Here is a 12,676-nt window from a genome sequence, read left to right on the forward strand (position 1 = left end):
AAGACCGGTCTTAGTGCACTAAGACCATAAAAGTTGTTCTAAGATCAATAATATGATGTGTTTCTCAAATAAAAGTACCACTACTGAATTAGGTATCTAAAAATGCACATATTGCATCTAATTATATATAGAAATGGTCATTGAATAGTTAGATATTTAGTCATTTGTGCAAAGTTTTCTGTTTGTGGGGACAAAGACCACGGATACATAGCGACTTCATCTCTAGAACTTACTTCTGTTGGTAAACACACAGATGACAGACACAAACTGATGTCAATGTATTTATGATATAGATGACAATATATTGTCAAATTTTCCCTGTGTAATAAATTTCTAAATTTCACATGTGAAATAAAGCCTGAAGATCCGCTATCGGATTTTCTTCGGCCAAAATACTGATGAATTCAAAATTTATTTGAAAATTGCTATAAACTGTTGAGAAAACCTATAAGATAAATATGTAATCAATTGGTTATCGTAAGTGATCAAAGTATAATAATATCTTGAGATTTAACTGTTAATTCTAGGGGTTCTTCGGTACTTGTGATCATGTTTCCATTTTTTACTCTATCCAATTAAACATCATATATATATTTTTGGAAGAACTATGAAATTAAAGAAAAATCAGACAGAAACAACTTTTTTCAAATTTCCTTTAACCTCGTTCTAATGCATTTCAATAACAAGAACATGTCGTTTCTTCAAGTAAAAACATGTATTAAAATCACTTGTCAGCGTGGAAAAAACGATACCTTTTTACGATTTTAAAGTACATGAAATAATAAATTATTGATGGTTGTCTCATAAAGTTTAAATAGTAGTAAATGAAAATATAGTTACTGTTGGATATCCTTATGGCTGATTTTAAATAGTAACAAGCGAATTCTCATATATATTGATGTTGTTTTTTATTTCAAATTGACAAAAATGCATGCATTTACTTTTATTGCTCAAGATGAATAAATTTTCAAGGGATTTCATTTTTCATATCATTTCCTGTTTCAACTCAATTTGTACTCTTACGATTTTAAATTACATGGAATATTTAATGAACAAATTATCTACAATTGAATACTAAAAGAAAACCTAGGCACTACCAGATGTCTGCACGTCTGATTTTAAATGTTTTAAAACAATGTTCAAATAAAAATATCCATACCCTACTGTAGACATCAAAGAGTCCATGTCAGGGTCTTTTACCCACGTAATGGCTGATGTGCTGGAAAGACTTTGCACAAAAGAAGTCTAAAAATCTGACAATGTAATTACTTTTTTATAATTAACTCAGAGCGTTACATGCAGTTTTACATGTCCTTTCCACTGGTAGTACTTTTACTTGTGAAAAGTGTCTTTTTATTGGTCTTAGCGCAACTTTTATGGTCTTAGTGCACTAAGACTGGTCTTTGCGGTGTTTAGACGGACCCGGTAAATAGTCTTAAAATAAAAAGGTACTATTTTTAAAAAACGATAGCTGACGCAGTAAAAATTTGTTCTTTTTACTTATAAATTTAATCAGGAAATAACACAATGCACACAATTTCAATTTCCTTTTTCGAACCCCACTAAGTTATCAGTATTTGGCTAATCCGGAAACAGAATTTTGATCAGCTGACTTGCGTTTCCATGGAAGAGCGTCTTTAAGGTCAAAGGGTAAAAAGTGAAACTATACCGACTGCGTCGGAAAAAAGAATATGGGGGTAGATAGGTCAGAGAATATATCTGGACTATTCGACGATGCACACATGTATCCAGGGACATATAATTGTGTTCTCTTGCAGCTTGATACAAGTGGACTTGCATACTAGTAGTATACAGGGAGTAAATAGTGTTATTTTCCTATTTTCTATGTCTGGTTTCTGGGAATGAATAAATTATTACTACCTTGAAATTGGGTTCGACTTCGGGATCGCTAAAACTCAACGGCGGATTTGGGATTTCAGGTTGGAGAGGAGGGGTTAGTATGAAGAGTTCCAAAACAATTGGGAAAGAGATTACTGAAAAAGAAGATTTCTTGCAACAAAAATACCTAATTTTATGGGGCGTAAGCCCGGTACGCCCCATAAAATCCTTTCTTGGATTTGCGCGATGAAATATGAAATAGCGGATATAGGGCTGCTAACAATATCAAGGATTTTTTTTTTTCTTGGTGATCTCTGAGAATATTTAGTTACTTTTCTGTATTTGATAATACGCTGGTGCATTTGTTGCATTTTACCATATTTGATTTTTTTTCTTTTGCTAGTATATAGTGTGGAGTTTTGCTTAATGTCATATATATTATTGACTAACTAGTCCAATATACTAGGCCAATATGGACTTCAACCAGTCCAGCATGATGTATTGTATGAGGACGGCTTAATCACGAATTTGAAGGCTATTTTTTATTTTGTATTATATCGTCAGTTTTAATCATATTTGTTTTTTTTTTTTTTTTTAAATTTTATTTGTTTTTCATAGTCAGGATTTTACAAAATCTCCTACACCACCACCTGACTATTATAGGCTGTTTTGGGGTATTTAAACAAAAAAAAAGCAGGACTGACTATCACTTTTAGTGTAAATCTAATTAATCATATTTAGTTAATATTCAAACTTTAGTCAATAAAACTCATTATTCTTTGAATGTACTAAAACCTAATCTACATTTAATTCAGGAATTCTACAAGTATTCATCCGCTTAAAATTATGCATATATTGTGCACGTGAAAAGGGTGTCATCGGGGACCTGACCCAGAGATTCCTTAATGGGAGGTGATCTTTCGAAGAGGTTCAAACTTTTTTTATATTACAAGAAGATTAGCTTTTTAAAAGGCCATTCATTCAGACGATTTTGAAACAAAAAATATTTGTCTCATTTTCCTATACAAGATTGGCAAAGTTATATGATTTTTATACATTCTATAGATTTTTGCATGCACATGTTATGGCTGCAAGTCGTTTCTAATGATATTATTAATTCGGTATTTACCTACTACATTACATGTCACTGTAGTATCATAGACATATAATTACAGGTCTATGGTTGTGCGGTACAAAAGAAAACTAATATTCAACTAAACACCAAAACTGAGATACGGAAAATGCCGGAAATCTGGATGACTTAAAATTACAGTTTAACTTCTGACATTAGCTTTACAAACATATTCTCAAACAAATATTACATGTTTACTTAAAAATTATTTTGTATACATGTACCTACAGGTACCGCAATACTTTTTCAACTTTTAGGACTGTATCAGAGACTGTATATGCATGTAATATCATAGCTTTACTACTTGAGGTCCTAACTCCACGGTCAATACATGCATGTACATTGTACATGAATATATTCTCAAGCGAATACTATCTAATAACTTTTAAATCATTTTCTCAATAAAAGGGGAAACTAGATGAGTACACGAAAAATTGAATGGGATAGAAGGATAATAGGGTTAACAAATTTTGATTGCCAGTGACAATTTTTTGTTATGATTTATAATTTGAATTTTCCGCGCTATGGGCGCCACCATGATCGGTTGAGCTATGATGCCACGAAGTCGGTTTGTAAAGTGAAAGTAAATAGGTAATTGATTACAATGTCCCCAGAAATTGCAACTTTTTTGGGGCTTTTCCTCCAATAATTTCAACCCAAAATAAACAGAAGAAGAAATTAAGGCACAACATGTAAGCAAAGGTCAGACAACTTTGACGAACAACAGGATTTGCAGCTAGAAGACTAGAGTCTGTATGAGGAAAATCTAACAGCTACTTCAGAGGAATGTTCATGTAATGTGTTGCCATAAAAAAAACTTTTAGAATATTTCTCTTTTATCATTTGAGTAATCGTAACTTTGACAAGACAACACGTTTCAGTGATTAGATAACCATGATCGTAGAAATTTTTACGGGATATTATTTTTTTACATATTATTTGCAGTGCTTGTATCAATATCAAGCCGACTTAGTTACGACACGAGCCAATCTGAAGCTATTGGTAAAAATCAATAAAGTCTGCTTATAATCTTCCTTCAGATAGGAGAGTTCTGCAAGATTGCTATCTATATATACTTCAAAGATTTTGAACTTTCGAGCATTTCATAAAAGCGCATTTTGCCTTAAAGATTATTTATTATTGTTTGCGTGGGTATGATTTATCATAAGAGCCTGACTTAATGAAAAGGTGGTCTTTCCCTTTATTATTAAATGTCTGATTAAATGCAAAATGAGTTAAGACTGTAAAAAATGTCATTAAATGCAAAATAAGTTTAGTCAGTCAAAAAACGTCTGATTAAACGCAAATTGGGTTTAGTCAGTCCAAAAAACGTCAGATTAAACACAAAACACATTTAATCAGTCCAAAAATGTTTGATTAAACGCAAAATAAGTTCACTCAGTCCAAAAATGTCTGATTAAACGGAAATCAGGTTTAGTCAGTCCAAAAACGTCTGATTAAACACAAAATATGTTTAATCTGTCAAGATATGTCTGATTAAATGCAAAATAGTTTAGATAGTTGAAAAATGACTTATTCAGTCAAATTTTAACTTTAACAGTTACTACAAAAGACTGTACCAACATTATCAGTCTATCTCAGTCATTTTGACAGTCATCATCAGTTACATATTGACTATATCAATTAAAATATGACTGACTATGGTATGGACAGTCGTTTTTTTTGTACAGTAATGAAAGTTTCTTCAAAATTTGTCTTCTGATTCAATATGTAAACAACATGTCTCAATGCTAATAGAATAAAATATTTTCCCTACTTATAGCAAACAAACAATATTTTAAGGCTGGCCTTAAATATGGTGCAAAATTTTCTGAGGAATCACCCTTACAAAAATGAGTCTGACAGACAGATGGACAGGACAAAAACAATATGTCTCCCCAGCAAAGTGGTTGGGGGGACATAATAAATACTTACCTGAACACTTATTAGCCCAGTGTCCTTCTTGTCCACATTTAAAGCACTTGTTCTCATAACTTTGGCTACGAGCCTTCATTTTCTGTTTCCACTGGAACCTTCTCATCTGGGGACCAGTCATTTGTCTTTTACCCTTACGTTTGTATGTTTTTAGTTTCATGTTCAGTTTGACAAAATTGTCTGATGATGTTGAAGAAGCAGCTGGTTTACTCCTACAAGTACAAACTTTGGAAATATATACAGTCTCATTTAAGCATGGATTATTGGTCACAAGTCATTTGTATGAAGCAAGCTTAAGTTTGAATATGCCATTAAAAGTACAAACTAATATAAGTTCAAATATGATGTTGAATTTCCTTATTATTAAGAAAGATTTAATTCTTTGTACTTTTCTGTACATTGGAATTTCTATAAATTTTAATATGACATCTATTCAACTTTTTAGTCATATGGAATTTATTAACATAAAAACATGTTCTATTGATAGTATATTTGCTTTAAGTAGCACTCCAGCTAAGAATCATGCAAAACGAGATACATGGCTGGAAAGCCTACTTATCATTTTTTATACTTTAACATGCTTAAGTAAACAGAATAAATCATGTAGCTTTTCATGGAACCCTTGTTCTTAAGAGATAAAAATTACATAGAATGCACTGTAGAATTTAAAATTAAGGGAAGTAACTTTGTAAATGACACTAAAATACTATAGAAACTGTTGGATTTTCAATGCAAATTATCTCCTAAGAGCAGACAGATTGGAATGATGTTTTATTTATTTCATCAGATAGACCTGCAAAGCAAATTTATAATAAAAATAAAAATGTGTAGTCTTTTTTGGGGTGTATCACATTTTACAGAATTTGCATGATTCGTACAAAGACTGCTGCTTTATGCAATACCTTGATGGTGCCTTGGGTCGTCTTAAACCATCTGCGGCTTCATCTGTTTTTCCTTCATTGTCATCCTACACAAATAAAAAGTTTCTGAAGAATTCTTAAATAGCACATGAATAGGCTGGAGATCTATTTTCAACATATCCATATTTACATTGACACCAGTGTAAACAAACCACTTTTAGATTTTAAAATTGATTTGGTTTAGGCTGGTGTTTGATTTAACCAGATTAAAAATTGCTTTTTAAATTGGTACAAGGAAACTCTGAAAAATATCTGATTTAGACAGTTTTTTTAAATATTATTCAGTGTTTGGTTTATACAGTTTTTTTAATGATTATTTGGATGATTATTTTGGGTTTGGTTTATAGAGTTGGATGATTATTCAGGTTTTTTGGATAATTCAGGGTTTGGTTTAGACAGGTTTCTTAGGATGACTATTCAGAGTCTTGTTTATACAGTTTTTTTAATGATTATTTAATTTTTGGATTATTCAGGGTTTGGTTTATACAGCTTTTTGGATGATTATTCAGTGGTTGGTTTATACAGTTTTTTAAATGATTATTCAGGTTTTTGGATTATTCAGGGTTTTGTTTAAACAGTTTTATTGGATGATTATTCAGTGTTTGGTTTATACAGTTTTTAGGACGATTATTCAGTGTTTGGTTTATACAGTTTTTTGGATGATTATTCAGGGTTTGGTTTAAACAGTGATTTGGATGATTATTCAGTGTTTGGTTTATACAATTTTTTTAATGATTATTCAGGGTTTTGTTTACACAGCTTTTTTGGATGATTATTCAGTGTTTGGTTTATACACTTTTTTGGATGATTATTCAGGGTTTGGTTTATACAGTTTTTTAATGAGTATTCAGGTTTTTGGATTATTCAGGGTTTGGTTTAGACAGTTTTTTTTAATGATTATTTTGGGTTTGGTTTATACATATTTGGATGATTATTCAGGTTTTTGGATAATTCAGGGTTTGGTTTAGATAGGTTTTTTGGATGATTATTTTGGGTTTGGTTTATACAGTTTTTTTTATAATTCTTCAGGATGTAATTTTGAGAGGTTTCACCGTATCTTTTTTTATTTCCTGCTTTATAATGCATTGTTTTATAAAAGTTACTGTATATTAAGAAATTATTGCAATATGTTCAAGATGTAATGGGATGTATGATAATTACCTTTTAAAAGGGATACAAGGAGGTTAAAGCTCCTTCATTTCATTCTTAAGGCCTAGGGATACATATATCTTCGGTAGCACTTACACATTCCCCCATGTGTATTTATGATTTAAGATAAAATGTTATTAAATTTTTAGAAGAATCAAGTCTTTTAAAAATTGAAAGTCCTTTATGCTTCTGGAAATATTTTCCCAGAATCTCCAGCTGAAACTGTAGTTTAAGAAGACTTGTTTGACAATTTGAACAATACGTAAATCTAAAAATTAACACGAATGCTTGGTGTAGCCATATGTTTCCCATGCCCCAACCAAAAATTGACCAGCAAAAGTCCCAAAACTCCTGCAAAATTTGTAGAATTAAAATTGCGATGATAATCTTTATATGGTGACTAACAATCTTACAAAATTTGAACAAAATCCCTTAAGTGAGGGATGCCAACATTAAGTATGACAGACAGATGCACAGACACAGGGATGATCAGACAGACACCAGTATTTTATGTCCCCTTCAGTGATGCATCAGGGAAAAAGGAAATACAAAATTTTTCCAGTGAAAAAGGCGCACAGGTCTTTAAGGCGCAAGGCTGATTTTTTACAGTATGTTATACATGTAATTCCTTACCATTTCATCATTTTCCACCACTTTAATTTTTCTCTTCTTACTTGGACCCTCATTACTTTTCTCTGCAGCTTTCCTTTTCCCATGTTTAGGTAAAATAGGTACGTTATCAGTTTCATGATAATTATACACTTCATTATTGCTAATACTTTCAGCCTGATCTTCCTTGTCAGTCTTCTTCACTTTTGATACATTGCCTTTGACAGTTTGTCTTTGCCTAGTTATTTCTGTATCTATCTTTGTTTTGTTCTCAGATTCAGAATTAAAACTTGTATCCATTGCTTCTTCTGAGTCTTTAAAATGTTTTTGTTGTCTTCTACTTGGCTTAATTTCATATTGAGATTCATGGTAAATTAAGTCAGTGTGACACCCTGATTGAAAGGAAGGTTGACCTTGAGTCGTCATTCCTGATGAAAATTTGTCTGATTCGTCTGCAAAAGGTTTTAAATTATCCACTTCGTCCCAGTCATTTGGTGGATATCTTTTATTATTTGACACTGCTTCATGATTAAGGTCGTATTCAATGTCACAAGGACTCTTTGAAAAGATAGGTAACTTTGGCTTTTGCCTGACCTTGAACTTGTCTGGCAAAATGACCTTTTCTGGATCATCTTCAACTGGCACTTGTTTTTTAATTGCCAAAGAAGCTGCTTTTTCAAACAGTTCATTTTTTATTTTGAAATTTTCTGTCGTGTTTGAATAATCATATATGTCTGACTTAACACCATCTTCTTGTACATTAGATGAAGAATTGATTTTATTTGCCACTAATGGAGCAGAACGCCTAAATGCTGGCTTTGTATTTCCAATTTTCTTTGACACATCAAAAAGTTTGCTACTAAGCTTTTGTAAATAATTACAAGAATTCTTCCCACCAGAGTCTGATTTAGATTCATGTTCCTTTCCACCTTTCTTCCTGTCTAACTGTCTTCCCCATACAGGGATATCATCTGGTGATGTTAGTTCCTCAGCTTGACTCCTATCTGTTGGAGATTTGTCTTTGTTTTCTAATTTTGGACTCGGATTATTAGTATTTTCTTTGAGTGTTTCACAATTTTCATCTTGGTCTCTACTTGATGATTTGTTATCAATTCTTTCCTACAAAGAAAACATACATATGTACATGTAAAGATTTGGAAGTCACTTTTAGCTAAAGGTTGCCCATTTTCATTGGCCAGGGATAAACACTAAGAGTAGTCTGGAAGACCTGCGTCACTCTAATTTTGGAGAGGGTTACTTGAAATATTTCATGGTAGTCCATTGGGCTATCTAAATTTTGCCTCATTTTTCCTGAGATAAGATCTAAGAACTGAACCATCATTTTCATCTAAGAACTACCTGTTTTACCTCTGAAGTAGTCCTGTTGACAACCAAACAAATTAAGTTAGTGTCAAACCCTACAAATTGGCCAATTTCAAGTTATTTTTATCTTCCCAATGAATTAAATTATTTGTGTCCCATGTTTACTCTGATAAAATTAATAATAATAGGATAATTAATTAGAAGGAGCGAATAACCAAAATATGATCACGAGTGCCAAAGAACGCATAGATTTAACGAATGTGCAGAACTTGTTCCGGGCACGAGTTAAATCTTACTGCGTTTTCGGCATGAGTGATCATATTTTGGTTATTCACGATAATCAATTGATTATCCTATTTATCATATAGATTTCCTCGATTATTCGTTGCTATTTCCTACATAAATTTTAAATTTTGTGAACGGCAGATTGGTTTCAAAGTTGTGACATTTTGGCAGGAGAAAGTCCAAGAGTGAACTTACCAAATTTATTTCACAGTGTGAATTATTGAAATTTATTTCACTGGGAACATTTGATAAAACACTGCTAAGTATATAATAAATAGATTTAATGAATATATATCACTTAATTATTTGATACCCTTTCATTTTCTTAAAATGCTATTCCGGTCACTTTATTCTTACTAGAGCTAAGGGTCTCATGATAGTTTTATATTAGAAAACATACCTGAATTTTTCTTTTCAGCCTATTATAATCTTTGTAAGTATCTGTAAATAGAAAGATATATATACTGCAAACAAACTTATTTTTAGAATATATATACAGTCCCTGAACAAATCCACGCAATTATTGGATGGATACCATATAAAATTTACCTTGAATTTAAGATATTAAATCCACATATTTTATTTTGTTAAAAATAAAATAAATGTAAAACAAAAGTAATTTATTGATGTTTAAATCTATTGCATTATGAAATATGTGTAAAAATTGACACACGAAACAATGAAATTCATAAAATATATTGACCGCTCTATGGTTGCATGATGTGATCACCAGTTTATTTGATTGGTTTGATGGATAGATGACTGATAGGAAACTGATCGGTGATCAGTGACTGATCATAATTGTAGCTGCACGGATCAGTTCTGGTACTGTACTGCAAACCAACTTATTTTTTAGGATAACTCTTTTTGTGTTTCATGATATCAATTGACCTTTGGCTTGACTTATTAATAGGAAAGTCATACGAGACTATAGGGAGAGCAGTTAGGACCCTGCGTAAAAATGAGGTCGGTAAAGTGTTGTTGTTTAAAGAGTAATCAAGGGAACCAAGGTTATAGCGGTAATCAAAAGAATGCAACCAAGGGACAAAGACCAGACATGGAAAACAGACATACACAACAAAGAACATAAAGTAACTAAAATCATACATACAAAGTAACGAAAGTAAATGAGCAACTCGAACTCCACTAAAAAGTGGGAGCATGGACCAGGTGCACTGGTAGGGTAAGCGTACTCAAGCGTAAAATCATGTATGTTGAATTGTTTTTATCATTGTTTAATTTAATACCTTAATGTAAAAGGTTCCTAATGCAATGACTGCATAACTCTTAATAGGTCAAACCAACATTTTACGGTATAGTTTAATGACCACAGTTCTATGAGCACCGAATCTAATTTTTACAAATTTAAATTCCCTAAATACATAGCTTTCCTGCCAAAATGAAAGATTTACAACTTTAATCAGCCTAAATTTCAGGGATTTCACGTTCACTAACTTCTGCAACATCATAGTTCAAAATGTTTCGCAAACATTTAGTACTGCACATTTCAAGAGATGTATGCTAAACTAAAAAGAGTAGTATCAAAATTACTGAACTGAAAGGCAAACACTTAAGGCAATAATCAAGAGGAATAGTCAAAAGAAGGAAAGTCCAGATAACAATAGACCAATGAACACAAAAATAAAAAAGGTTAGAAAGAACAGGAGTATTCCTGACCTGATTCAATCATTTCCATCCAAAACATTGGGTTGAACCAGTTTTTAACATACCGCTTCTATTAAGGTTAATTGTTTCAAGTATATTGCAACAAAAATAGGCAGCACAAAATTGCCATTGGCCATAAAAGAAATATTTCTATATTTACCTTGAATTTCAGTTGGTGCACATTCAATATCATCCTGAAAAACAAGATGGAACCATTTTAATTTTTAACATTTTTATAAATAAATGTACTGCTTTTTAAATTATACTTCATATTTTTTCCGCACATAGAAGTAGTTTTTTTTCATGAAATGGGCAGTTGAATATTTAGGTGCTTTTTGTTTGTAATTCATTGACTGAAATTAAGTGTTTGAATAGACAGTGGAACATTTGAATTTGGTATTTTACAAGGGCATGATGCCCACCACAAATATAGCAAAAATCAAAAACAGTCACACACTCCAAAATTTCCTGATATATGGTATGCCTATCTTATTCATTTGTAATACAAATTATCCAAAATTATACCCCAAAAAAGATAAATTAATTGCTAGTAATGTCATGGTTACCAATGGTTACCAAAGTGAGAAGCTTTCTGGTTGCTTTAGAGATTAAACCACAATATATATCATTACATAGAACCATACATTGATTACTTTATAACAAAATACCGTAAATTTCATGTCAAATATATTGACCATTTAGCTATTGAAGATGATGTTATTTAGAGTTCCATAATCTATGTGTGTACTCTATACATGTATGTACATTTACTATAAAGGGGAAAAGTTTCACAAGATGTTTTCATATTTTGTTTTTCAAAACCGAGTTACTAATTTTAGGGGTGTTTCCCTTACTCATTTCAGAGATTTTCAGATTGAGATATAACTCTAAATTTAAAATTTTGTGCTTTGTAATACCTCACAAAAATAGCAAAAGTACGCCGCTGTTCCATATATAAACAAAAAAGCTAACCTTCTTAGGCTTCCTTTTGTGTTCTTTGACAAAATCTGTCTCCCATTTCTTCAAAGTTATCTTTAACTTCTGTGCTTCATCATAATCTGTCATCCTGAAAGTAACTTTCACTAATCCTGGTGCACAACTGCGGTAACATTAGTCATCTCCACTGAAAAATAAATAAAGTCGAACCTGTATTCAGTGACTTTCCAAGGACAAAGTAAATTATGGTCACATGAGACAGGTGATCTAAGTATAAAGATAAATTGTATATTGAATGAAGTATGGGTATCATAACTACATTTAAAGGTCTTTTAAGACAGTGATGATTGCTAGATATACAAATGTAGTCACCAAGTTAGATTGGACTATAAAGAAAACATTTCAATTTTGCTTGTATGAGATTATATACATGACACATCTTTTCATTCTGAAATTCATCTGAATAAATTATAAAATAAAATATTTTGTAAGAGAAAGGTATATCAATGATATTATCACCAATGGTTATTCAATTAGTGATTACCGTTCTTATGCATTTATTAAAATAACCCATTAAACATCATTAAATGACAGTCATTAAAGTGGAAACCATATTTAACCCATTCGTAATTCCTTGAATTTGTGTCCTTTATATCTTATAGATTTTAAGTTATTATATCTTCATCGATATATTCCGTATCCTACTTTCACTTTATTCCCGCAATTTTCTATCAATATTTCTGGTTCCAACAAAAATGCATATCCTCGTTGATTGATTTGCAATGGGTTCAGTAGAAAAGTTTATTTTCTACTTTATAGAGGTGATTTCTTTTAAGTAGACTGTTTTCTAAATTATAAGTAAAAATAAACAAGAAAGTTCAAG

At 31.5% G+C, this 12,676-nt stretch overlaps 1 protein-coding gene across 3 annotated transcripts in view; it reads right to left on the reverse strand.

The window, feature by feature from the left end:
• Positions 1 to 12,577, reverse strand: part of LOC148616899 (ATP-dependent DNA helicase Q4-like) — a 150,061-nt gene extending 137,484 nt beyond the window's left edge. The window contains exons 1-7 of one of the 3 annotated variants that reach the window (XM_088584061.1): positions 12,499 to 12,577; positions 11,830 to 11,980; positions 11,018 to 11,051; positions 9,593 to 9,633; positions 7,609 to 8,703; positions 5,809 to 5,873; positions 4,907 to 5,118 (exon numbers count right to left, since the gene is read on the reverse strand). In XM_088584061.1, the coding sequence (XP_088440187.1) occupies positions 4,907 to 5,118; positions 5,809 to 5,873; positions 7,609 to 8,703; positions 9,593 to 9,633; positions 11,018 to 11,051; positions 11,830 to 11,922 (1,540 nt within the window). In that variant the 5' untranslated portion in view covers positions 11,923 to 11,980; positions 12,499 to 12,577. Of the gene's footprint in view, positions 1 to 4,906; positions 5,119 to 5,808; positions 5,874 to 7,608; positions 8,704 to 9,592; positions 9,634 to 11,017; positions 11,052 to 11,829; positions 11,981 to 12,337 lie in introns of all 3 variants that reach the window. The other 2 variants (XM_088584062.1, XM_088584060.1) reach the window with 2 other exon arrangements.
• Positions 12,578 to 12,676: the final 99 nt, after the last annotated feature.

Source organism: Perna viridis, chromosome 5, assembly GCF_037379345.1.
Source record: "Perna viridis isolate PV_CMFRI_1.1 ecotype Kerala chromosome 5, ASM3737934v1, whole genome shotgun sequence".
Lineage (NCBI taxonomy): Eukaryota > Metazoa > Mollusca > Bivalvia > Mytilida > Mytilidae > Perna > Perna viridis.